Source organism: Tympanuchus pallidicinctus, unplaced genomic scaffold (genome assembly GCF_026119805.1).
Source record: "Tympanuchus pallidicinctus isolate F22 unplaced genomic scaffold, pur_lepc_1.0 scaffold43, whole genome shotgun sequence".
NCBI classification, from domain to species: domain Eukaryota; kingdom Metazoa; phylum Chordata; class Aves; order Galliformes; family Phasianidae; genus Tympanuchus; species Tympanuchus pallidicinctus.
The window spans coordinates 489092-516803 of NW_026294762.1; the positions used below are offsets into that span (position 1 = coordinate 489092).

A 27712-nucleotide genomic window follows, 5' to 3' on the forward strand; every position below is an offset into this window, starting at 1 on the left:
GTTAGCAGGCCTTGCTGCTAACCCATGCCCCCCTCCTGGGGCAAGGAAGGCAGTTCGTTCCTAAGAGGCCGTTTCTGAGGAGCACAGGGGCTGCACATGCTGTGACACGGGCTGACGAGAAGGAACCCTGATCCCACAGTTCCGCTCCCTCAAGCTTGGAAGGAAAAAACGAACCGAACCCAACGAGCGGTGTCTGCTTTCAGAAGCGGCTTTATGCACAGTCAAGGTTATTACGTACAAGGTTATTAAATAACCTTTCTCCCGTGCTTTATTCCCAGTCTCAATGGCTTAACTGTATTCAAAACGCGTTACGAGCGAGCGCGGAGTGGCGGCGGGGAGCCTACAAAATGGCGGCGGCGCGGACTCCTCCTCCCGGCGCGCCCCGCGCGGCCATCTTGGCGCCCAGACTTCATTTCCCATGCGGCGCGGCGGCGGGGCAGGCGATGTCCGCCATCTTACCGCTCCCTCCTCCCCCGGTGCGGCCGGATTGAATGAGCCTGCTGCCCGCGAGCTGAGCGCCATGTCAGGCACCCCGATCCGCGGCACCCCCGGCGGGACCCCGCTATCGCCGACCCGCATCTCCCGCCTGCAGGAGAAGGAGGAGCTGCGGCAGCTCAATGACCGCCTGGCCGTCTACATCGACCGCGTGCGGGCGCTGGAGCTGGAGAATGACCGGCTGCTGGTGAAGATCTCTGAGAAAGAGGAGGTCACCACCCGCGAGGTACGGCCTGCCGCCTTTCTCCAAGGCTTCCGAGGCGGTGGAGGCCGGCGGGGCCGCTCCGTCGCAGGGAGCGGGGCTGGCGGTCCTGCGCTCGGCCCATCCTTCCCCCGCGGCGGCGGTGCTCTGGGTTGTGGGGGTGTGCGTGTAGGGGCCCGGGGGCTGCGGAGGGAAGCGGCTGCCGGCGGCGCGCTGAGCGCGGCTCGGGCTGCTCGCGTCACCGAGCGAGAGCGAAAGGCGGGAAGGAGCGCGGCGGGGGGGGGAGCGGGCCGGGCCTGGGCCGCGCCGGGTGGGGCCGGCGGGAAAGAGCGAGCTTCCCGCCGCGCTGCGGGTCTGGGCGCCGCGCTGTGGACTCCGGGCCGGCCCGGCCCGCTGTCGCATAAAAACCCGTGAGTGGCTTTTGGTCCCCGCCTCGCGGCTCAGCGCTGGAGGATTTGAAAGGGTCGTGCTAAGTTTGCTTTTTGCCGGAGAAAATCTTTCTTGGTGCCTACAAATGGTGTGAACCGAATCCGTTACGTGTGGCAGATAACCTGTTCTGCTTCCTGTGGCCACTTCTTTTTTCTTTGGAAGCCACGTTTTATTTTTCCATCTTGTCCCGTACGTGCTGCCCCCACGACCCTCCTTCGCGTGTGGGGGATGGCTGGCGGTCCCACCTGGTCCATACCAGCTCACAGCCCTCCTGTGGGATCACTGAGGTTGGGGAAGGGATCAGATCACCGGCTGTCAGCCCGTCCCCTCCGTGCCCACTGACCGTGTCCCCATGTGCCACATCTCCACCGTTCTCCAACCCCTCCAAGTGACCTGGACTTCCACCGTGCTTTCTGAGAGGAAATTGTTCCCCATATCCAACCTCCATCCCTCGGAGGCAGCCTGCAAGGCGAGGTGTCCCACTAAGTGAAGTTTGAGTTGAAACTGGCAGCTGACAGGGCTGTGAAGGGAGCGATGTGAGGGATTGCTCTGCCGCTTGTGTAGGCTTTTTGTGTAGGATCTGGTGTGATGGTGGCAGCGGGAGAAAAGTTTGAATTTGAGTAGATTACTTAAGTAGACCAAATATGGTAATGTCTTGTTGGGGGGAGGTCAGCCTGCCTGCAATCACTGCTCGCCAAAGTATCTTGAAATGCGTTTGTGTCATTTAGTGATGTAATGTAACGTGTTTTCAAAGTAACCAGATATTTCTTATCATAAAGAATGCCTGCATCTCTTGTCCTATATGAAATCGTGCTATAAACAAAATAACCATGTCTGGCTCCAAGCACTAGGAAGCTGTGGATTGCTGGAGGCTAGAACATAAAAACAGGGAGTAAACACTTTCAATATATAAAGCAGAATACAATTAACAAGAACACACGTAATCAAAGTAGGTACAGATACAAAACAGTCTTACGTGTAGTGTGAATGTAAGCCAACTTATTGTAGTTGTTCTGTGTGTTACTGAGCCTGGAAAATACTCAGCATTAAATGGGGAAGGTAAGCTTGTGGGTTTTCATACATTTTGCTTAATTTTCCCTTTCAGTTTTCTTTTTATTAAATCTTAATTCTGAGATTCTGCTCTGGGTCCCTTCCAACTCAGGATGTTCTGGGATTCTTTTGTATTGTGTTAGAGCCAATGCTTGTACAGTCCTTCACCAGGACTGTGTGCTAAAAGCTTGCCTGCTGTCTCTAGCACAGCTTATTTTTTTTCGTATGTGTGTCCAGAAGGGGGCTTTGCAGTCTTATTGAGTTTCAATTCAGGCCTGTGGGCAGTGGATTAGGGCTGTGTGAGCAGTGAAACTTCACATGGCTGTCAAGTTCTGGGTGCACTAAAATAGGAGAGTTCTGTCCTTCTGGCACTGATGTGGTAGACTGGTTTTTCTGCTGATGCTTCAGTTTCCTAGTTGAATTTGTGTTCCTAAAATAATCAAACAGAATGAAATAAAGAATTTAAGAAAGCAACAAAACAACAGTAGCTTCTATGCAGAGGCACTGTTGAGTGTAGTCTGTTGCCATTCTGTTTGGGATGCGTCATTATCTCTTTGTGTTAACTCTGCGTGGTTGAATTGGGCTATTTAATTTTCCGGAGTGTTCACGATGAAAATTCCCTTCGGTGATTATCCTCAACCATCTTCAAATTTTAGCTGCTGCTTTTTTTTTTGCTTTTTTTTTTTGCTTTTTTTTTTTGCTTTTTTTTTTAGCTTAATATTCCTAGTAGCTTTGACTTATTCATGGTTACGTGCTTTCTCTCTGCTGATACTCTCACTACTCTGCCTTTAATAACTGTCTTGACCTTTTATGGATGAGGGAGCCTTTTTTTCCCCCATTTGAAGACTGTTTAATTTCAGTACTTACTAATCACAGAGTTGTAGGGGTTGGAAGGGACCTCCAGAGATCATCGAGTCCAACCCCCAATTAGGTCTGCTACTGTTTCTTCTTCCCAATAAATGCATTGCTTACAAGGAGCCTTCTGATTTTTGTTAATCCATGATGTGTGGCAGACTGCCTGATGGAATAATCATGAGTAACTGAGTGAAGTGATGGTTCCCTTCCCACAAATAGAATTTTGATGTGAATAAAAGAGCAGCTTGTAGAAATGGAGGAATTCCCATGTTTTAATTGTCTACTTAATTATGCATTGAATCAGAAAGCATTATTTTTTCTTCCCAGCAGGGAGCAGGCCTGGTTAATTTTTTGTTTCTGCTCCAGAAGGTTTGTTACAGCTTCTGCGTGCTCAGTGGGAGACAAGTTGCTGCTGTTACTGAACTGTTTGGGATAATTTTAGCTTAAATTGGCTGAAGATTTTCGGAAGGACCTCAGTGACTGATGCCAGAAGCACATGGTGGATGCAGCTACACGCGCTGTGGATTGACAAGCACTGCTCATCTGCTGGGCTCTGTGTTAAACCTGAAACTTCTGCCTTGAGAGCAGTTGACGCATCTGCTTTTTTTCGTAACAACCTTTAGCAACTCTTGTTTGCCTTAAAACATGGACACGTGGTGATGTTACAGTGGTGTTTGGCCACTGCTCGTCACCCTGGTGTCCTCCCACATGTCCATGTCTCACTGCAGGTTGGGTGAGACCATTACTGATGTCTGACCACTGCATGCATGGGAGCAAAGGGGGTGGCATTTCTAATTTGGTTCTGAAAACTCTGGTTCTGTGGAATCATTTCTACATGATTGAATTGTTACTGGTGCTGTTCAGGCAAGGACTGCAGGCACTGTTACACCAGGCTCTTCAAACATCAGCTGGCCATGATGGTTTTTTTCTAATTATTCAAACTGCCAGCCTGCAGAGGAAAGAAGGGAGCAGCCACTTCCTACCAATGCTGGTAGGAATCACCTCCTCAGGTCTGCAGGCTTACAGCTGCATGTAGCCTTGGAACAAAATAGCTCCTGCTGCCAACTTTTAACATGAAAGAAGAACTCAACAGAAGTTGAGATTCATCTCCAGTTGTCTGCTAATTACGTTCATCTTTCAAGCTTTTGCAAACCTATCTAATGCTGTTGTGCTTTTACTAGCATGCAGTTGGCCTCTACCAATAAAACTATGCAGTAAGCACTTGGATAAATAAAAATAAAAGTTGCCTTTTCAGCTGGGGAAACCAATGACTGTCCTCATTCTCAGTTTCTTTGGTGTGAATCCACTCGTGTAGCTTAGCCTATGAGAGTAGATAAATTGAGTGTATCCCCTTGTTTTTGTATTCACTAGTATTTGGTTGATATTCTCACTGTGATGGGGTCACTGATACATGATCTGTGAGGTTGGGAGAAGGAGTGATTGAAAGGATGAAGGTAGGAAGACTACTTTCTGATAATACCTTCATTCCTGGTGGTGTTTATGATTGCAGTCTTCCAGAACAGATATTTTTTATGAGTATTGGAGGGCTTACTGTGCTGTTCTGAGAGAGTTGTGCTGTCCTCACCCACAACAGAAAACAAAAAAGAGTGGGATGGAGAAAGGAAATGAAGATCCATGGGGAATCTCAGCCACCCACAGCATTTGCACTTGGGACAGAAGCAGTGTGTAGAGGCTTCCCTCTTCTCTGTCTTTTCAACCTCTCTGGATGTCATTGCAGGCGGCTGCAGTCTTTTGTGTTAGAGCCATTAAAACTTTACTGCAGCCTCACCTGGTCTCTTCTTACCTGCCAATGCTGCAGCTGCTGGCCCTTTGCTGCCCCAGGTGTAGCAACCAGAACTAGCACTAAACTAGGGTAGGTGCCCTTGGTGCGACCTCGTTGTCATCTGTGAAACGTATTTGGATGCTTCTGTGGGTGGTGGATCACCTGAGTCCTAACCTGCAAGGTGCAGGCTTAGGCAGTGCTGCAGAGATCAGCTGAAGGGAAATGGTGCTGATACACGGCACACATCTTCATTGCTCCTGAGAACTTGGGTCTTCTGGAGGTTATGTTCCATCTCCATGCTGCCCTCTTAGTTTTCTTTTTCCTCCAATCTTCCTGGCCTGTAACAACTCCATTATCTGCTTGTGGTCCCTGACAGATTTAACACTGTAGTAAGCAGCCATCTGCTTTGTATGGAAAGTGTTTCCCCTGTTAATTGCTGGGAGCATACTTTGTACTACCCCTTGGCTTGACACCTGCCAGACTGCCATGCCTGGCTGAAAAAAAAAAGGAGGAAGTGTATTTTAGCTGTCTTGCTGAAGTGCCTGGGCAAAGGCATCTCTGGTCATCTTAGATCCATGACCTCATGGATTGGGTTTTAGTGAGGCTGTACTGTGGCACTTATTAATCTCTGTGAAGAAACTGGTTCTTAACCATAGGGGCAGGTGACCAGATTTCCTTGGAAGAATGTGATGCTGTTTACAATTTTTGGATAAACTGCCTTTGATGTTGATACCGATGATTGCCTGGCTCTGAGCAGGCATTTCCACATCAGAAGGAGGAATAGCTGTATGCCTCCACAGGTGTTCCTGGGGAGGCCGTGAGCCTTCATCAGTCCATAACTGGGTGAACAAGAACACTGTGAGCCATGCCTGCTGGGAATGCATTTGTTTTGCACATTGATGCATATTAAGATAATTAAAGCTTTATCGCCTAATTTGTCCAGCCTAGCAGTCTAGCACATTCCTTGTGTCTTCACTGAGTGCTGTCTCGCAGCTTCTTCCTACTTGTTGCTGTAGGAGGTCTCCTGTAGCCCTGACCTGTCTTCTGGGTGGGGGGTGCTTGGGTGAGCAGGTGGGAATGGCAGGACAGATCCTGCAGAGCAACTGCTGCTGGCAACTGTGCAGTTGTATTTCAGGTGAATACAACTGGTGACTGCTTGGAAGAGACAGGATCTGCCTGGCCAGGCAGGACAAAGGTGTCTTTGCCAACAGGCGGGTCACCTGGGTAAGAACTTCAGACTGGAAGTGATGGGGGAGTGTGAGGTTTCTCTAAGATCGGGTGGGATGGGGTAGACAGGCAAAGGGCCGGGGGCTGTGTGAGCAGGGTAGACAGTAATCAACAAAGTAGTTATGGAATCATCAAGGAAGTGCCTACAGGACAGTCTGATGGGGAAAGCTCTCCTGTTGTTCCTGACAAATCATCGTGGAGCCTTTCTGAAGTGCCTGCAGCACAAATGCTTGCAATGTGGAGAACAGCCAGGAGGAATTAGCCACCGTGGTGGGTGGGTGCTATGACCTCAGTGGGATTGTGGGCATGAAGTGGGAAAACTCGCAGGATGAGTGCTGCCATGGACACCTAATGAAACTGCGTCCAGGAGAGGCTGGTTGGTTTCATTGTGGGGTTGCTACAAATTGTCTTTGAAAAGTCAAGACTGGTGGCTGTAACAAGGCACGTGTCACACCTATGGTTAGCAGGGGTAAGGTGGGAAATGCAGGGGACTACCTGCCAGTCTCCCTCCCCTCAGTCCCTAGAATATGATTTGTGTCATTGTGGACTTCTCAAATCCTTGTCTGTATCCTTTCTGACTGTTTCCTCTGAGGTGGACGAAGCCGTATTGGCTATTTTTTTCCATTCTGATGTTCTTCGTGTACCTGCTGCTTTCCTTTTTTTTTTTTTTTTTTTTTTTTTGTTGGATCTGTCATGAAAGCCCATTTCCTGATTTACATGATTCCTGATGACAAGTCTGGCTGTGAAACCTGTGTTTTGCAGCAGACACTGATTCTTCCTCAGTATGACCCAGCAGTGCTGTTCTTCAGACTGTTTGCTATCTCGCTGTACGCTCCAGCTTAGTGACAGGTAGTTCCTCTTTAACAACTCCTTTCTAATGGTCAAGAAAAAAGTGAACCCTTATAAGATTAAATATTGCAGCTAGCAATTCACCTAATTGAAAAAGTGGGCTTAGAAAGCTCTTGGTACTGTATAAATCTGATGGCTTGTTACTGCTTGATTTGTGGTCTGTTCTATGATTCTTTCAACTCATGCTTAAGTGCAGGAAGCTCTTAAAGATTTCTCTAGTATGAATGTAAGTTAAATAATAACACAAAAATGAAGATATGTTTGTACTTCATCTTTTTGAGATGGTACTTTTGCTTAGCTGATGAGCTTTGGGCCGCAGGCTGTTTGTCATGTCTATCTGTACCTTTCTGTAAGTGCACCAAGAGCGATTACTTTCTACGCCATTTATGAGTTTTCTTCAAACTTAATTTTTTGGCTTGCCATGTGTTTGTCAGAAATCACTATCAGTTTTTATTTGGCATTTGTGCATGAGCTTTGCTTTTGGACAAATGCTGCTCCATGTTCCATATGCTCCTGCTCTGCTGTGTTTGCCCAGTAAGTAAGCACACCAGTTTTGTTTTATCTTGCATTATTGTGTGTGATCTTCTTTTAGTTAAGTGCCTACCGTGATGTCTTATACATATTCTGCTTTTTTTTTTTTTGGTTGCTCTAACAAATTCTTCTGTTTTCTGTACTTGTCATAATTGCAATGGTTGTAATTACTTCTTGGTTTCTTTTGCTTCTGCAAGGCTGCTGAAAGCAAATCTGCTGAGGTTCTTGACAGTGTTGTGGCAGATCTGGTCCCACGTGCTGCAGAGAGTGAAGAGCTTCCTCTCATGGCTTACCAGATTGACCGCTCTGTGATACTCTCGCTGCAAACATATAAAATGTAGCTCTGGTATGGTATCAGCTCTTGGATTACAGCTGAGCTATTTGACAGCTGCTGGAATGCCTCTCTGATCTCCAGTACGGTTCCTGTTTTCCTTTATAGTTAGTGATTAATTAGCACTGCGCGTACCAGAGTTGTTTCCCTACTCTGGATGCTGCGTAGAAAATCTTTTTCAGAATGTGTCGAACCTGAGCAAAGTGTGCTCCAAGAATTCCTGGGGCATTCGGGGCATTTAGACACTGCCTGGTGGCACAGGGCTGAGATGGTGATGAAGCAAAGCACCAGAAATGGGCTTCACAGCTGCTGGGTTCATTTAGTGGTTTTCCTTCCCTTGCTGCTGTGGATGCTGTGATTGCTGGTCCTGTTGCCATTTTTCTTTTTTTGTCCATAAATTCTATATGAGGCATATCCTAGAAGTGCAGCAACAGCTTTTTAAGAATGTGAGCTTGAAGTGTCACTACTGGAGACCAAATTGAGCAAAGTAGTTGCAGTTGCAAAGTAAATTTAAAAGGGAGGAGGCTAAAGAGTGATTGTAGTTTAGAAAGAAAGCAGATTGGAGGTGGACGATCACTAGAGGCACTGTGGGGACCATACTGCTCTGGTGATTTCCAAGTCAGTGGACTCTGAACGTTACGTTCCTTCCACCAGAGCAGAGCTTTAGGGGCGAAAGTTTCAGACAACAGAAATACTTGCCAGAGTTTCTTTCAGTGCTAGAGAGTGTCCTCGTATCTCAGTTGCTTCTGTCTGTCGGTGCATTAGCTTAAAATGCTGCCCTAAGTGGTGTTCTTGCTAACAAACTGCATTGGACCTGCGTTTACTTTTCATTCAAGTTTCCAGAACAGGAGCAGAGCAGAAGTTCAATGTGCTACAGGAGAAAAGATCCATGCTAAGCTGCCACAACAGGTTTCGCAGTGAGGGCGAGTCAGACCTTTTTAGCTCAGAAGTGTTGTCTCTGGTTCTCTTTTTACCAAAAGGTTCTGAAATGGCTTTCATCATTCAATATTTAGTTCGTTCCAGCTATCTTCTATCAAGGCAGGGGTTACTTTAAATGTTTGTTTGCAATTCAGAGTGTTGTCCTTTTGATGTTGTTAAGCTGTGTGGTGTTTGGAGTACTTTGAATATAAATTGGAGTACTTTGAATATAAAACAAGCATAAATTATTCACTATTTGTTGGTTGATATTGTATTACCTTTTTGTAGCAATGTTTACAAATAGAGGGAAACCTGCAGGTTTTCTCAGATCAGCTCCTTGTCTTGTATGTGCATAACATCTCTTCCAGGATGGGCTGCTCCACGATCTTCCCAGGCACAGTGGTGAGGCTCACTGGGCTGTAGGTTCCCAGACCTTCCTTTCTCCCTTTCTTAAAAGTGAGAGTGATGGTTCCCTTTTTTCACTCGCTGAGGACACCCCAGTCAGCTGTGGTTATTTTTTTCCTTGCAGTTCTCTGGAATGCATGTTGTCTGGCCCCATGTTCTGTATGCACTCAGTCTTGTGAGGGGGTCTCAGACAGGCTCTTCTCTTACAGGGGGGGGATTTTACTCACCCCAGTCCACATGCAGAGAGTTCAAGACATGAAGTATGTGGGAAGCCTGACTGGCAGTGAAGGTTGAAACGGAGAACTGTTGAGTACCTCAGCCTTCTCCATGTTTGTAGGAGCTGGTTCTGCCTCCTCGTTTATCTGTGGAGGTATGCTCTCCTTGGCCTGTCTCTTCTGACCATTGTACCTGTAGAACCCCTCATTATTTGTCACATCCCTCCTCAGGTTCAAGTCCATCTGCACTTTGGCTCTCCTGATCACACCATACATGTTTGGTTGGTGTTCCTGTATTCTTCCCAGGCTCCCCATCCTTGCTTCCAGACCTTATGCACGTCCTCCTTACCCTTGGTCTGACCAGCAGCTCCTTGCTCAGCTGTGACGATTTCCTGCCTCCTCCAAGTTCCTGTGCTCTCAGGAAGGCATCCTTAAAGAGCTGCCAGTTCTGTTCCATTCTCGCCTCCCTGAGGGCAGTTTCCCAGGGAATCCCATCCAGTCCTTAAACAATTGGAAGTTTGCTGTCCTGAAGCTCAGATCCCTGACTGTTCTTTCTCAGACTCACAGCCCTCGCTCAGCCAGGGCACAGCAGCTACAGTGCCTCTGATCTTATCCCCTGTAATGATCCCTCTGTGTTGGTGAGCACCAGGTCCAGCAACACTTCACCTCTGGTTGGTCTGGGCAGTACGTGGAACAAGAAGTTATCCTCAATGGACTCCAGGAGTCCCCTGAATTGCTTGCAGCCCACCATGTTGCCTTCCCTCCTGCTCCTGCCCCGGGGAATCCCTTCTGAAAAGCACGCAGCTCTCAAATGTAGTATTCCAGTGTGTGATTTTGTGTTGTGATTTGCAAATACTGTGTTTTCATGAAGGCTCACAGTTATTGAGAGGCTTAACAATTAACGTTTTATTGGCGTGGTGGAGTGGTGTAAGAAGGATCTTAGCGCAGTCGTGACTCACATCTTTGTGGAACTTTCTGCAACTGGTAAAGCAGGGTTGTATTAGCTTGTGCCATAGGGAATTTCTGGCTGTAAGCTGTGACAAAAGAAGAGGAAAAACAAACAAAAAAATGGAATAAATCTTGAAAGAATAATTCTTTAGAAAAAGAATTCTCAGCTCTCAGACTGTCACATTGTTGGAAATATCCAAGTCACGTTTGTCAGGACGGTATCTCTGGTAACAACAGAATTTATTTGCGGTTGCAATGGCGGCGTCCCGCAAGCAGGAGCGCCTATGGACACAACATGGCAGCCTTTAGACCCTGTTTGCTCCCCCTTGCCTCCCCCTTGCCTCCCCCGTTTCCCCACTGGCTGCGTACTCCAGGTTCACAATCTTACAGAAGGTTGACATTTGCTATTTACTTGTTAATTTATTTGTTACCTGCTGTCAGTCAGCAGCCGTGCTGTTGTTTCCAAGCTGTCTCGGTGCTCTCCTTGCCGTATTGATACGGCGATTTTCTTTCAAGTCTGCGTTAAACAAAGAGCACCGGGGATGATGCCAGGCCTGCCGATGTCTCTTCAGGCGCTTCCTGGGGCAGGCCATGGCTGTTCTCTGGTTTGCTCTCGTGCAGGATATTCCTGCAGCGTGTGACCAAATGTACAGATATACACCTCTATACAGAGTGTGCGTGCCTGGGAAGGTTCGTCTAGAGGATCAGTGATGCAAACTATCAGAGATCTTCCCCAAATTAAGTAGAGGGACTCCCAAAAAGAACTATGATAGCAGAGATCATGACATAAAAATAATATTATCCAATTCTAATGCAGAAACAACATTTAATTCCCACAACATCTAGGTTCATTTCAGAAGTTTTATGAAAATATGTTCTGTCAGGGTCTTGATTTATTTTCTGACTGCCTTTAATCTGTCTTTCTGAAGACCAGATGGTTGAGTCTGTTGTTGGGGCTGTTGGAATAGGCACTCCTAGGAACAGCACAGTTGCCTCGTGTCTGCAGTTGATGCTTTGTTATGAAATTTCTCTTCCCAAAGCTGTTGTATTCTGCTTTTTGCTCTTCCCACACCATGATTGCTCTGTTTCTGAATTTACATCAGTAAGAGCTGTTCTGATATCCTTTGATAGAAGCAATGCCACCAATCTTACCTTCAGTTTTTAGCTATCTTGATACGCCTTTCAAATGATCCTGTGTTCTTCAAAGAGTTACTGGACTTTGAGGTGCCTTGTTGCAGTCTGAATAGTGGATTGTCTTATCTTTTTTCTGAGCTGGGACAGGGAGAGATCTGCAGATCCTTATCGTCTGAGGCAGAGAACAAGAGTAGAAGCATGTCTCTGAAGGTCTCTGGAGTTCATCTCATTTCAGAGTCTTCTTTTGCTTTGTAGTACAGGAGCAACAGAATTGAATGAGGCTTCCATTTGTATTCCAGAAAGCATTTTTCCTACTTTGTTTTTAAATGACATTGCTGCTTAAAAATATGGTTCAAAGCAATGGTCTGTGGAATGGGAGCAAATGGTTCAAGGTCTGTGTGCAGGGTGTGCTGCTGTGCTTCAGTCTGTCTCTTTGGAAGACACTCATTTCAAACATGTTTTGTTACGTCCTGCTGGGAATGAATCTCCAGTGTTGTCTTTGGGGGTGGTCACAGTAGGTCACAGCACATAGGCATGCAGGTGCATATTAATTGAAAATGGTCAGAATTTCATGCACTTCAACAACAGAAGTCATATCAAACGTTCTCTTCCAAAGAAAGCTGAGTGAAACCTGTGAAACTCAGTTTGCTGATGCTTAGGCTTGGGAATGTTTCATGTCTGAACACTTTTTTCCCCTTTAGGTCAGTGGCATCAAGAACCTCTATGAGTCTGAACTGGCTGATGCTCGAAGAGTTCTGGATGAAACAGCCAAAGAGAGGGCGAGGTTACAGATTGAGATAGGAAAACTGAGGGCTGAACTTGAGGAGTTCAATAAAAGGTAAGGAAAATCTTACGTGATACATTGTGGGTTTTTTCTTTAAATGATGAATTGATAATCTGCGGTGGGAACCACACTGCTGTTGCCTCTTAGAATGCCTTAGTGGGTGTCGTGAGGAAGTGATGCAGGCTTGTCAGTGGAATTCCTCAGGTGTTATAGCTAGTACATTCACAGATCTATTTGTAGATAGAGGATGAATAAACTGCGAGTCGATGGGCTGTTCACACTGCAGACGTTAAAACAATCAGTCCTGCCTCCTTCCATCCTGGTCTCTTTGTTTCTCTCTCTCCCTCCCCCCCCACGGATTGTTTTGTGTGCCGCTTGTAGTTAAGACAGCCATCAAGGTTGTCTCCGTTGTCCTGGAGGCAACAAATCCTTTGCTTGATTGTGTTTTAAAGCAATTTCCAAAAGTGAACTGCAGCAGGAACTGTGGGAATTTGGCTCCATTATCCTCCCTTCACTTCCCAGCTAGTGAGAATCGCTGCAAGTTGATCTCTGTTTTTTAGGCCTTTGCTAATACTGAGAGATTTTACAAATACCCTGTTGTAAAACACCGTGCACTTGAACTGCTGCTGCTGCTTTCTTTGGGTCATCTCCCTTGCCCTGTGTTTGGGTGGTTGAGTTGTCCCTCATCAGTCACTTCGGGGACTTGACAGGGTAATTCTACCAGCCTCTTTCAAACGTACTTGGTATTCTGAGATACACTAAATATGAGAAAAGTGTGCCAGGTTTCCTGTCCTCTTAGTTCATAATAGAACTGAATTATTTCTTGGCTCAGAAGTTTCTTTTAGCAGATTGCTTTCAGTCCCTTGAGGTGTACTTGCAGAATCTTGCTGTGCCTGGTGTAATACGTACAGAAAGTCACGCCTGGGACGTACAGCCCGACTTTAGATGCAATTCTTGAAAACGACTTTGTGTCTGTTTGCACAGGGTTCCTTGACAGGCAGCAAGTGGTGAAGTCCTCCCTGCACACTGTCCTGCTCACCTCCCAACCTTCAGTGCTTTGTGCTTGAAGGAGGAGGATGGTGATGTGTAACACTGTGTTTGCTACAACTTCCTCAGTGTCTCTTTCAAGTTCACTGCATGGTTGACCCAACTCCTGAAGGGTTGGGGAGCAGCAAGAACTTGGCTGATACACGAGGATTTGTGACAGGTTATGGTATAGAAAGCATATGGTTTTCCTGCAGTGTACAGGACTTCAGAGCTGTTATCTTTCTGCCATGTATGTGCAGCTCGTTGATGACAGATGATGACAGCTGTTGTCACCCAGTGTTCTCCATGTGTACAGATTATTCTTTTGGGATCTTGGATGCCCTGGCACATACTTTGGTCATTTTGTTTCTTTATACTTATCTGCCATGTATGATGCTGATCTGATGTTTTCTGAATTTTTTAGTACTTAGGGTAATTTGGCAGTAAGAAGCATCCCAAGCTATTGTTTAGACAATGGGCAGTTGTCAAATAGACAGTAGGCAAAAAAAATCAGCTCCAAAAGGCTGCACTTTGAAGCCAAGTTTGAGATTGAGTGGTACTTTTTACATATTGAGAGTTATATTGTGATTGTTTGTCTGCCTTAGGAGTGAGAACAGCCTGGAAAGAAAAAGGAGGTACAAGGCCAGTAGGATGAGTCAGAAGCTCCCAGGCTTTGGAAGGTTCTAGGGCACAGAAGTGATAACAACTATAACAGTTGTTAACCATTACAGGACTCGGGAGCTGCCCTTTGTCAGCAGTACCTGAAGGGAGCCTAGAAATGTCGTGGCTCCAGACTCAGAATGCTGCGACTCTCCATCGTGGAAGAGAAGTGATTTGTTGCCATCATCCTTTTTCACAGGAAAGCACTTCCCTGGGCAAGGCTCTCTTCTTTAGGAAGGGATTCATAGTTCTCGGAGGGAACTGAAGGGAACATACTGGTCTGGAACCATCAGAGAAGCGACTGCTTGTGGGCTTCTGTGAGAGATACGTGTGCTCTGCTCCTTGGGAGCTTAGTCCAAATGTTTCCTCTATGAGATGAGGAAATGCTCTTTAAGGGATTGTTTTTGCCCTTGCCATCCAGTAATGAACATGTCAGCTGGGCAATACATACACAGAACATTGTTCTAAAACTCCATTTGTACCAGGCTTATAATTATTTTAAGTAACTGTAGTTGCAGATTACTCCAGAGCCACCTGCTGGTACAATGACTGCATACCAAAACATCTGTAACTGTAACCAAAGTATTCTCCAGGTGTGTGTGTGCACCCATGTGTAAATATGGTAACTTTTGTTTGTTTCAGCTACAAAAAGAAAGATGCAGATTTGTCTGTTGCTCAAGGTCGCATTAAGGATCTTGAAGTCCTCTTCCATAGAAGCGAAGCAGAACTCAATACTGTTCTGAATGAGAAACGCAGCCTGGAGGCAGAGGTGGCTGATCTGCGTGCCCAACTTGCAAAGGTATCGCAGTGGGTGCTTGCTTGCTTGAGCACAGCAGGAGTTACTGCTTGTGAAATCTGTTGGGACTTTGCTCTTAGTTTGTCTGAACATCATTGCTTCAGCTCCCTTCTGCTTAACCTTTCCCTGCCCCTCTTAGATGTGGAAATAAATGAAGAGGTCTGTAAAACAAGCTAAGTATTAAGGTGTGTTAAAAATATTGATAGCATAAAGATTGGTGTGTTCCTGGTTACTTAATGTTCTGCTTTGTAACATCCTGCGTAACTTTAATTTATGATGAAGTATCCAGAGGAGCTGTGTTGTCAAGAAAGAGAAGAACATACAGTTCATCCTTGAGAAGTTAATAATCTTTGGATTCGTTATCAAGCTACACTGAAATAATCCTGTGTTTTATAGGTGGGGTAGAATCACAAAAGCTTTTCTAAGTATCCATACATGCTCACGCATGCATTTTCCTTTTTTTCTTTTTCTTTACTTTTGTAATAGCTTGAGATGAGATTTATTGTTGTGTGTTGTTGATCCAAAGATGTCAACTGAAGGCTGTGAAGGGCTCGTAGATGGGGAGAAAAGGGATCCAGTCAAAATTAAATACTTATCTTTACAATTCTCTACCAGGCTGAAGATGGTCATGCTGTGGCTAAGAAGCAGTTGGAGAAGGAGACACTTATGCGTGTGGACCTGGAGAATCGGTGCCAGAGCTTGCAGGAGGATCTGGATTTCAGGAAGAATGTGTTTGAGGAGGTAGAACCAGCCTTGTAATTTCATTATATTCTGAAGCTTATGTAGTTCTTACTCAGACAGACCATAAACAATTTCTAATGAGACCAGGTAGTGAAAATCAGTATTATTTCATCTTTGCTGTGAATCAGCTGATTTTAAAGGTTGTGTAAGAGTTGCATAGCAGATCAGTGGCAGAACTAGCATAAAAGCAAGTGACGAGGGTATTATTGTTCTGTGGGTTAACTTAACAGCTTGCTTCTGCTTGAGAGGGAATGTCCTATTCCCTCTTTACACAGACTGCGTGGCCCTGCCCCTGGTTTGCTGTGGTGTCTGTTAGAGCTGACTGTAACCTGTTTCCATTGGTGAGAACACTGCACCAAAAACTGCTTTTTGCTGGGAGTAAAGCAGTAGTTTTGTAAACAGTAGGAATGCACAGATGGGGATTGGGAGGAATGGAGAAAGGAAGCGTGGCCACTTCTGGAAAAGTGAGGTCAGTTTATTCCTTGGAGTCCAACCCTGACCTTTGATTCTTCAGCAGCACAAACTCATTCCTTAGTGGCTGCTGAGCAGCTGCCACAGACTCCTGCCCTTTGTCTCACCCGTGTGATGTTTGGCTGACCATGCACCAAACTCTTTCAGCATGATTAATGAGAAAATACTTTGACTGTTTTGTTGAGTTGAATGTTTGCCAGTTTAATGGCTGAGTTCTGTTTCAGCATGGAATAAAATGAGTGTACAGACCGGGTGGAGGGGTTAGGCAAGGCTCTGTGGGTAGGGACAGGTATTGGGAAATGAAGCAAGACATCCTGAGCTATGATCGTTGTTTCACCTCCGTGCCACGAAGCAGTTGGGTTGCTGTGTGTACCTGCAGGTGACAGACCCTTCCTTGTTGGTAGGCCATTAAAGTAATTTTTTGCTCTGTGAGGACTTCTGCAAAGCAGCTCATATACAGTGGCCCTGAATTTTTGTTAGTCTGCTGTGACTTCAGCTTAGCCATGGGAAGTAAGCCTTAATTCTCTTGTCCTCTGCTCCATCTCATGACTGCACTGCTATCTTCGGGCCCCCTGACAGAGTTTACAGCTGCTCCTTTAGTTTGCCTTACTCTGAAGGCAGAAATGAATTCTTTCTCATACCACGCATTCAGACCTGGGTGGGTCTTTGCAGGGCCCAGCATGAATAAGTTAATGAGTAAATCTCAACTTCACTGGTTTAGGTGCAGTGTTACAGACACAGAGATCTCATCATTCACCAGAAAAAGAGTATTTTGTACAAACTGACAAGAAAAAAAATTGTTTTCAGAGCAATAGCATAGAGAATTTGTTTGGGTTGTTTCTTTATTACTAATGTTATGAAAACCTAATTAGCAGAGGTCATAGAATATATAGAAAAAAGAGAGCTGCATATGCCTGAGTGAAAATTGAACATCTGTATTTTGTTAATCTTCAGCATTCAGAATGGTTGCAAAACGTGTTGATTTTATCTGGCTCCTTGTAGACTGCTTGCTGTTGTAGGCACAAACTCACCCCTCCATCAATTATTGTAGCACAAAAGATCTCCTTACTTAAATTCTGTATGAATATTTGTCAGCCATTTTTCAAGTTTGCTCACCTTTTAGAATTGTTTTTTACAGAATGAAAGAGGTAAGTTGCATCTCTTAATATAAGCAGTAAGTTTTGGCTGCAGTACTGTAGTTCCTAAATACTAAATAATTAGTAGTGAAGTAATTAATACTTGTCTAAATGGAATTGCTTGTACTGTTTGCCTCAGTGTAGGACTTTGTCCTCTTTTTTTCTGTGTAGGAGATAAGAGAGACAAGAAAGCGGCATGAGCATCGCTTGGTCGAAGTGGACACCAGTCGCCAGCAGGAGTATGAGAACAAAATGGCTCAGGCCCTGGAGGATCTGCGAAATCAGCATGATGAGCAAGTCAAGCTGTACAAAATGGAGCTGGAGCAGACCTACCAGGCTAAGGTAACTGCTGCACTCCCCTTCTGGTGGGCAGGAGGTCCAGTCGGGAGATAGAACCATTTCCATCAGACCTGCTGTCTTTAAGGACACAGGTGGTAGTGATGTGAAGCTTTGTGATGATGTCCAAGTGGTTCCTCCTGTTCAGGTCACAGGCACGATTTCCAGCGAGGTTTAGCCCAGGGTAACAGCTTGGAACAGCAGTAGCCAGGAGAACATGTGGAACTGCTGCTCCCTGAGGACAGGGTGCGAATAGGGGATGTCACACAATAGCTGATACAGTAGTTTTTTTTCTGTGGTTTGGGGTTTTTTTGTTTTTGGTGCATTTGTGATTTCATTGGGGCTGGTGGTGGGGAAATCAGACAAGATACTGGATGCTTTTTTGACAAGTGTTGGTGTTGAAAACTGTGGTGTGCAGTTTGGAAGTGTGAACATAGTGAGGCGTAATTTGATGCAGAAGAATGCTCCTTGAACTTCTTAAAATGTAGGCACTGCTTTGTTTTACCTGCCTGTGCAAATCCTGAGTTAGCAAATCCCCGTTAATTCAGCTGGCAGTGTGGGGGAAGTAGTATGCTCAGTATTACTGGTACAGTTCCTGGCTACAAGTATGTATTTTTTTAATATTATTATTACCCTACCTGAAAAAATAAAGTAGGTGTCAGTTTTCTGGTTATGAAAATCCTTACCTGTAATTATAGCCACTTCTCATTCTCCTGTGGTGGAGAAATTATGGTGCTGCTAACATTGTTTTCCACGCCCTTGACTTTGAGACTCTCTTAAGAATTCTTTGATTTGCAGTTTGAGAAATACTGATCTAAAAAGTATTTAACTCTTTCTTAGGGCAGCAACAAAATAAGTAATAGGTATTAAAAAGCAAAATAAAGAACCTTTAGCAATCTTAGCATTATTCAGAGAGGTTAGGAACAACCAGATACTTGGATTGACTTGTCCGAAGAGGATCCAAAGTATATCCTTTGTTGGGAAAGACTGTTTGCAAAGTAGGTAGAGAAGGAAAAAATGACAAGATTTGAACAGGAGAGGAAGAAATTTTGTACAGTAAGGTTCCTATTGAAATGAGGAGGAGAGGGAAAGACAGGTTTAGTTGTCTGGGTAACAATGGTGTCTGTGTCCAGGGTCATACTCTCATCAGAGAGATCTTGGGCTGCTGGAGAATATGGTGTGGCATATGCCAAGCTTCTCCTTGTGTGCTCTTCCTCGCTGGGAGCTCTTTGAGCAGTGCAGTTGATGAAGATCAATTTCTTGAAGTCTTGTGCTGTGTGGTTAAGAACAATGTTCTGCCTGAAACTGTTCTTAGAGTTGGAGCACTTTGGTTCCTGTGTGGATTCTGTGGTGCATGTAGTAGTAGATAGTTGAACTTAAGCTGCAAAGCATGAAAAATATGCGTTTTCCAGCTACCTTGATGAAAGTTACAATGTAATGTGATCCTGCCTGAAGAATTCATGAAAGAGTGTAAGCATCAAGATCTTCCTCTTACTGAGGAAATCAGTAAATTGCTACTGGTCAGCTGAGATTTGGCACTAATGAAATGTTTTATTCAGCTTGCTCTCTGGGCATGCAGAGAACTGTTGGACCAGGACATAAAACTGGGGGCCTGTGTGATCATTCTGACTTCAAACAGGCTGGTAGTGATAACATAAACCTAAGCTTTGTAAGGCTATAATCCTATAGGAATAGAACTGAAATATGTGTTCTCGTTCCTTTAGAGTATGTCTTTGAGGTTCATAAACTTACTAGATTTCCATTTTAAATTATTTAAGATTAAAAAGCTTATATGCAGTACTGCAGGTATATTTATGAGATGTCTAACTTAATACAATGACTCGTGTAAAACCTGTCTTCCAGTTGGAGAATGCCATCCTGGCCTCTGACCAAAATGACAAAGCTGCTGGTGCAGCTCGGGAGGAGTTGAAGGAGGCTCGCATGAGAATAGAATCTCTCAGCTACCAACTTTCTGGCCTTCAGAAACAGGTAAAAGGCACTAAATCTGTTCTTATTTCTAATATAAAGCACTGTAATGTTTGAATATATTCAGATTTGTCCTCTTGTATTTTCTGAATTTTATGGAGAGAAGTGGTTGTGCTCTTTGTGGTCTTCGAATCATAGAATGACCGGGGTTGGAGAAGACCTCTGAGGTCATCTGGTTCAACTGTCCTCCAATCTCCAGTATTTCCCACTAAGCCATGATGTCACTACAACATCTGAATGTTTCTTGAACACCTCCAGGGTCTGTGACTCCTCCATCCTGAGGCCTGGCAAGGAGTGAAGTCGGGACTCCAAACTTCAGAAGAGTGAAATTCCAGTTGTTTAAAGGATCATTGGAAGAGTTCCCTTGGGATCTGTCCCTAGAGACAAAAGAGCAGAACAGAGCTGATAAATCCTTAAGGCTGATTTGTTAGGGTGAAAGTTCTCCATCTGCACGTGTAAGAAATTAGCCAGGGCAGGCAGGAAAGGCTGAGCTAGGATCTGCTGGTCAAAGTGGGGAGTAAGAAGGAAATACTTGGGATGGATGAAGAGCAGAGGTGATGTGCAGAGATGGGATCAGGAAAGCCAAGGTGAAACTGGACTTGGCAGGGGATACAAAGGATAACAGGGAGTTCTGTGGGTACACTTGTTAGAAGAGAGAGGCCAAGGAGAGTGGACCCCCTCTAATAAATGGGAAGGGAGAACTGGCTTCAACAGACTGAGATATTCAATTATTTGCATCAATCTTCACTGCCAGTCAGGCTTCCCACATCTCATGTCCTTGAACCTTTGGCAGCTGGGAGCGAAATCCCTCCTCCCGTAAGCAGATAACAAGTTCTTGACAACCTGATGAAATCGAACATGTACTATGGGGTCTATGGGGCCTGATGACATTTATCTCAGAATCCTGAAAAAACTGGCTGATGTGGTTGCCAAATCACTGTCCCTCACATCCAGAAAATCATGGCTGTTTGGTGAGGTCCCTGGTGACTGGAAAAAGGGAAATCACTCCCATTTTTAAGAAGGGTAAAAAAGCCTCATATCTGTGCCAGGGAAGATCGTGGAATTCAGTGCTCCTGGAAGCTGTATTAAGAGACGTGCAAGATGAGGAGTTGATACTGAAACCAGCAGGGCTTCACCACAGATAGATTGGGCCTGAGCAACCTGATGGCCTTCTATGAAGGAATGATGACATCAGCTGATAAAGGAAGACCAACAAATGTTACCTCATGTCTTGAGTTTGCTGATAACACCGAGCTGAGTGGTGCAGTTGGTGTGACAGAAGGAAGGGACGCCATCCAAAGGGACCTGGACAAAGTGGGTCTGCAAAGAAAGGAGGGAGCCTGGAGAAGATGCAGGGGAGACCTCATTGCGGCCTTCCAGTTTCTAAGCAAGATGAAAGATAGACTTTTACATAGGTGCATAGTGATAGAACTGAGGGGAAACAGTTCAAAGCTAAAAATAGGAAGATTTAAGTTAGATGTGATTGGGGAACTTTCCTCCCAGAGGGCAGTGAGGCCCTGGCATAGGCTGCCCAGAGGAGCTGTGGGTGTTCCATCCCTGGAGGTGTTCAAGGCTGGGTGGTCTGGTGAGGGGCAACCAATGCATGGCAAAGAGTTGAACTTGTATGGTCTTTAGGGTGTTTCCAACCCAAGCATTCTGTGATTGTGGTGGGATGGAGGTGATTTCTGTCCTGCATCCACATGGATACAACTAGGTTTTCTATGGTCCCTAGGCCAGTGCAGCAGAAGATCGCATTCGTGAGTTGGAGGAAACGATGGCTGGTGAACGGGATAAATTTAGGAAGATGCTTGATGCCAAGGAGAGGGAGATGACAGAAATGAGGGACCAAATGCAGCTGCAGCTTACAGAATACCAGGAGCTGCTTGATGTGAAATTAGCACTTGACATGGAAATCAGTGCTTATCGAAAACTCCTGGAGGGAGAAGAGGAAAGGTATGAGCTCTGTTTTCTTAGGACTAATGTTACTTTCATTTTTGGCTTTTTTTTTTTTCAATTTTAACAGAAATGCTCAGATTTTGTTTCACTGAAGTCACATTGTCTTCACACTGTGATGTAACCCCTAACAGGTGTAGAACACTTACAGCTGTTCTCATCTGAATATCTGCCTTATGTTTTGGTTTTCATGATGGTGTCAAAGTGCACTGGAATATATAATTCTGAACTCGACATTCATCTCCTCTTTTTAAGTGTTTACTTATAGGTCTTTTCCTGTTTTTAAGTGATCAGACACAAGAATAAGAATAGTGTACTGGAGTGTAAGTATGTAAGTAGTGGATGAGGCAGTCTGTGCTGCCCTCACCGTCGCTGCGTTTCAGGTCACGTATCACCCTGGACAGACCTGTTCCTTCATTTGCAGCCCCACTGACAGAACAGTGAAGCACGGCAGTCTGGTTACCGAGTTTTGTGCTGTTATTGCTTTGACCATCGCTCTGTGGACCGGCTAGAAAAATGTTAATTTCCTTCCATCTGATTGAAGTACTTGATCGTTTCCAGGCTGAAGCTCTCTCCCAGCCCCTCGTCCCGCGTTACTGTCTCTCGAGCCACATCCAGCAGCAGCAGCAGCAGCACTTCACTTGTCCGCTCTTCCCGAGGCAAGAGGCGACGGATTGAAGCAGAGGAGCTCTCGGGCAGTGGGACGAGTGGGATTGGCACTGGAAGTATCAGTGGTAGCAGTAGCAGCAGTAGCTTCCAAATGTCCCAGCAAGCTTCAGCTACAGGAAGTATCAGCATTGAAGAGATAGACCTGGAGGGCAAATACGTTCAACTGAAGAACAACTCGGAGAAGGTGAGTGTCAGCAGAGCTCCTTAAGGAGGAGCTAAACTGAAATGCTGCACTGTGTGTTGAGCACACATCACTTGAGAGAAATGGTACCTTTCAAGGTATGTCGTCTTGTAAAAGCGGCGTGGCATTTGAAAGGTGAATTTGCTACAGGTGTGATGTTGCAGGTTGAGACCATAGTCCTGAATGTCTGATCCCGTATGCTGGTGCTGTGCTGCTGGGAATGGCCTCGCTGGCTCTAGCAGAGCATTTTTTCGTGTGAAAAGTCTCTTTTAAGTTTTTGTTGAATGACCTTAACACGATTACTGGGTGTGGAAAAGTATTCTCAAGTTAGATTGCAGATGTCTAACAACCACATAAATAAATGTAATGAAGAGATGTAGCAAGACGTTTGATGCCTGTTTGCTCACCCTAAATAAATAACCTTACAACTCTCCTCACTAGGATCAGTCTTTGGGTAACTGGAGACTGAAAAGACAAATTGGAGATGGAGAAGAAATTGCGTACAAATTTACTCCGAAGTATGTCCTCAGGGCTGGGCAGACTGTAACAGTAAGTCATGTTCCATGTGTCAGCAACGTTCATCTGTTGATGTTGTGGCAGCTGTAAATCTGAAGTTTGGGGTGTAACTTTTGGACTTGTGGTTCTTGTTTTAGAGGAGCAGGACTTCAGTTGTAGAAAGGCAAAAAAAAGTTCCATTTCTGTATTAGCACTTCAGTATCTAAGGCCATTTAGCTGAAAAAGAGGTCTGTGGGGGGGGGAGGAGGCAAAGATTGTTGTTTATTTTATTTTTTTCAAGCACCTCTGTTGAAGTTTGGAATACTTAATCCTGCTCTACCCCTTCATGAAATAGGAACATTTATTTAGTCTGGTAGACTTGTGTTAAGTTTAATACTTGACATTCTCAGCTTTAACTGTAGTATTGCTTTTTGCGATTTTGTTTGACGTTTGGTCTGCAGCAGAATGGCTTTCCTTTAGTCAGCTGCAGTTATTTCTGCCTGAGTATTGATTGCTCAGATGCTTATCAGATGAAATTTGTCTGCACAAGCTGCATTTTACGTCCCTCCTCTAGGCATTGAGGCTGTGGTGGGAGTGACTGTGTTCAGGACTGATGACTGCAGCGTTAGATTTCTTTCTTCTTGCTATGGCTGGTGATAGCTGTTGTTGCAGACTGAGAGTCATGTCTTCCCACCAGCACTGATGTAAATTAAAGTAGAGTAAATCTACCACTGGGATTTGGAAGCAAAACTGATAAGGAGAGACAAGTGGGAGAGTTAGAAGGTTTGGGATATTTAAAAATGAAACGTGCATGAATAGCTGATGACTGAATGTCTTCTCACCAGATCTGGGGTGCGGATGCAGGTGTATCTCACAGCCCCCCTTCTGTTCTCGTGTGGAAGAATCAGGGCAGCTGGGGCACTGGAGGAAATATCCGCACATACCTCGTGAACTCTGATGGAGAGGTGGGAAGAGAGTTTTCTTTTCATTGTTGGAATTACAGCAGATGTTTCCATTTGGTTCCTATGTGTTCTGCATTGTCCTACATCTGCCCACAGCTGATTTTTTTTGCAATTCTATGGATGCACTTTGTGCAGGAACAGCAGCACGGGACAGAATAGGAGGGAGGGTCATTTGTACCACAGGAAGCTGGCTTAGAATTCAAACTGGAGAAACAGTTAAAATACTGTCTGAAGACATTTCAAATCCGTGTCCCTTCCTGCTGTGGTTCCCTTTGTTTCCTTGCTCAGGGTGTCTTGTTCCACAAGTGAAAATTTGCATCTGCAATTTCAAGGCTGCAAGCGCACAGTAGAATTCTTGTTACTAAGAAGTGCTCAAAAATAGTTTAGTAATAAAGGAAGCTTCCTGATGTTTTAAAATTCTTTGTAGTGCCTGATTAGGAAGACCTTCCTGGTAATTGACATGAACAGTAAAGCATAAAGACATAAAGCATTTAGCAGAAAGAATGGGAGTTCCTAATACTGTGTAATCATACGGAGAAACTTCAATTTCTGACATCACACATCTTGGGGAGCTCCTGGGTCAGTCTGCTGTCAGCTTGTCAAACCAACAAGCACCTGCTTCTCAAACACCTGCTAAAGAAAGGAAGCTCCTGAAGCTGCCTTACACCACGATGCCTTTTGGTAGCTGGAATGAGGAATGTTTCTGTGGCTTGCAGGATCTTCAGTGTTTGCTTATACAGCTAACTGTGATCGTGGGGCAAACTGATTTATATCATCCAAACATTACTGGGATTCCTATACTGATGATACAGCAAGAACTCAGAGCTGGATATGGACCACTAGTCATCTTCTCTTTCCTTTTGTGCAGGAAGTTGCAGTGAGAACTGTTACTAAATCAGTTGTCGTGCGGGAGAATGAAGAGGAAGAGGATGAGGCAGACTTTGGAGAGGAGGACCTTTTCAACCAACAGGTAATGAGATATAGACTGCATTTTTAATTTGTTTTTGGCTGGTTTGAACAATCAGCCAGGAGATAATGGGTTTCCCTTCAGTTTTCACTAGTTCTGAGTTTCTTGGTCCATTTTCCAATGGGTGCTTGCAGAAGATGATGCTAAGGCAGCTTGCAGCCGTGCAGCATTGCTACAGCATGCAGAAAGAATGTTCAAGGAATTGCTGCTTGAATCAGTAACTGTACAGCTCAGGCAGTGCCTAATATCAGTTTGGATGCTGGCTATCTATGGACGCACACTGCAGATCAGGTTTACAACACTACAATGACTTAAACTGTTTTTGGAGTTGGTAAGATGAGGTTTAGCAGTCAATAATCACTGGACTGCTGTTCCCTATCCCAGTATTGCTTTCTCTGAAAAAGAAAAAGCTATCTGTGGCATTCCTGCTGTGAGCAGAATGTAACCATTGGGAAACAGGAGCTCAAAAAACCAAGCAGTGGAGGGAGCTTCTGTTGTTTCAAGTTTGTTTATTTTCTGGTAATATTTGAAGTGAACTTGGGTTTCCTTTATAACATCAGCCCTGTGTTCTCCTAGCTCTCAGTTAAGTATTGTATGGTGACTAAACTGACTGGCTGTTGGCAGAGTGAAAAGGAGAAATATGCTGTGTACAGGGAATATTAGGAAATAGATTAAATGTATTTCAAACCTGACTGCTCGGTTCTTTGGTTCAGTGGCCACAAGTAGCCCTTCTCAAGAACTATTTCTCTGCAGGCTTGAAGTTGAGTTGTGCAAACTTCCTTTGCATTTAGCAGCGTAGTTGAAGCATAAGGCAACTGAAACACAAGTAATTTTTGCCCCCCAAGAAGCAGCTTTGCAGCACAGGTCTCTCTTGAAAGGAAAGATGTGAACTAAAGGAAGAGAACCTGTTAAGAAGCTGGTGGTGTTGTGATTTTCATTTGCCATTTTTGTCAGTGTTGAAAGTGTGGACGTGAAGCACTCAGCCCATCACAGCAGACCACGGCAGCAGTGTCTTACTCCTGTGCACAGACTGAGTAATGTGCTTCGTTTGCAGCTGCAGTGCTCCCTGAGCACAGCTGAACTAGAGGAAGGAGGAAGGTGCTGTTAACAGGGGGAGAACCAGAGTCTGGTGTTACAATACCAAGAGCTGGTAGGAAAGTAGTTAATGCTGTGTCTTTCTGATTTTAGGGGGATCCCAGAACAACTTCTCGAGGATGCTCAGTGATGTGAAGAAAGAAAGAAAAAAAAACTATTACTTGCTATTTTTTTCCATTTATTTCCTTTTATTTTTGCTATTTTTTTTTTTTCCTCCAGAGCCACTGAAAACTATTTTTATACGTATCATCTGATTTCTTTGATGGTTACTCCTTGGTACATTTTTATATAAAAAAAAATCTAAAAAAAAAAAACCTTTACTGAACAAAACTGCCAGAGTTTTTAATAGATTTCTTAATTTCTCTCTCTTTGTTGAAACACTGTATTGGAATAATTGTTTTTCCCTATACAGAGTTTAAAGTCTTATGCACAAACCTGCGGCAGAAATTTTTAGCTAAAATGGGACGAGACTTCTTGAGTGTATGGTGAACCTGTGCTTTGTGCATCCATGAGCAGGATGACTTAAAAACAAAGCTTAAGAAAGGATGTTTACCTGCAGGGCCTTGGGAGGTCGGTGGTAATGTTTCTCTGACCTTTAAGAAATGATAGGATCCTGTGGGTGCCCAGCTTGGAAAAATTATGCCCCAAATGCATTAGAAGTGCTTCTCCAGCAGTGGAAGTAATAAAGGGTAGCTGCCTTTTAACCAGGTCTTGGTTCAGGACTGTGGATTTCTGTGCTACTCCAGGATTTGACAGCCTGACGATCGTCTGAACCCCATCAGTGCTGTGGCTTCAGGCCATTATTTCAGGAGGTGGAGAGCTTCTGCTGTCTGCAGATGGGTGGGAGTGTCAAAAACAGACTTGTAATCATTGTATTCTCAAAGGATTTTGACATTGTAACAAATGAGATCTTGTTAAATTGTGAATGCAAGTCGTGATGTATAGTATTTATGATGTTAAGCATCATGATTTAATGATTTTGACATATTCAGCATTGAACAGAATGACTAAGATTTTAATGTTGAAAATATTTTTATTTCTGGCATTGATAAATATTTGGGGTTTTAAAGGTTATCTGTGTAAATGTTGATTTCTTTTTGTTTTGTTGAATCAGACCTAAATGCAGCTTATCCACACTTGTCTTACATCCAGAGGGCCGTTGTCAGACACACTGAGTGTCTGCAAAGTAGTACAGAAACAGCTGAGTGCCGTTTTAGAGAGTTAGAAGGAACTGCTGCTGCTGTGGATGGGAGCATTACTTTGCAGATCCTCACAGTAACAGTGGGTGATGTGAACAATCTTTTTTTTTATGAAGATGGTTTTTATTTCAGACGATGACTCTGGTATCTGACAGCGTCCCTTTGGCTTAAGGTTTCTTCTGCTGCACTTCTGTGGAGGTAGCAGTGGCTCTCCTAAGGCCAGCATTCAGATAGCAGCGCATCTTCAAGCACTAGGAAGACTTGACTGCCCCAAAGAATGCCTGGGCTGCACTCAAGCAGATGGTTTTTGCATTGGTTCTTAATTTGGGTGCTGTTGGCAGCACAGAACGCTGTTGTTACCTGCACTCTCGAGCTCTGACCTGCCGTTCAAGTAGTTGAGACTCATCAAACCAGCAGCGAGGTTTGGATGTTTTCGGTGGCTTTTGGACATTGTGTTCTCTGAACAACATTATGACTGACAGACGTAACCGAGGAGGTCATTGTAGTGGCTCTGACCGGTGGCTATGCAGTGCAAGCAGAGTGGGAACAGAAGTGAGATTTCTAAGCTTAGGTTGTATTTTTTGCCATCTAAAAATAAATTTGAGGCGCTACTTTTCTCTGTTTGGGTGGCGTGATTTAATTATGAAGTTAATGAGCGGAATTCAGATTTTTGTGTTAGTTCAGCAGGCGGAGCGTTGCAAAAAGCAGTAGGAAGCCTTGGCTGTTTGGGCTGGAGGGGTCGCTCCATGGCTGTTGTTGGCCATTTTTCAAGTGTAATTTTCCCACTCTGCTTGAGTAGAAGGTGAAATATGTAGTAAATCATGTCTCTCTCTCTCTGTAAAGTGTATCTAATGAAATTATGTTTCTCAGACATACTGTTAAC

General features: G+C 44.7%; 1 protein-coding gene across 2 annotated transcripts; it reads left to right on the forward strand.

Annotated features, from left to right (window-relative positions):
* The first annotated feature begins 403 nt into the window (after positions 1 to 403).
* On the forward strand, positions 404 to 27700 carry LMNB2 (lamin B2). 2 transcript variants are annotated; one of them, XM_052702189.1, is made up of 12 exons: positions 404 to 721; positions 12074 to 12210; positions 14485 to 14641; positions 15254 to 15379; positions 17158 to 17328; positions 19186 to 19311; positions 21041 to 21261; positions 21823 to 22114; positions 22553 to 22660; positions 23452 to 23571; positions 24437 to 24538; positions 25724 to 27700. In XM_052702189.1, the coding sequence occupies exons 1-12, from the start codon at positions 419 to 421 to the stop codon at positions 25763 to 25765; spliced, it is 1905 nt and encodes a 634-aa protein (XP_052558149.1). In that variant the 5' UTR covers positions 404 to 418; the 3' UTR covers positions 25766 to 27700. The 2 variants fall into 2 exon arrangements, with proteins under 2 accessions (XP_052558149.1, XP_052558150.1); XM_052702190.1 differs by lacking the exons at positions 404 to 721; positions 12074 to 12210; positions 14485 to 14641; positions 15254 to 15379 and adding an exon at positions 16535 to 16998.
* Positions 27701 to 27712: the final 12 nt, after the last annotated feature.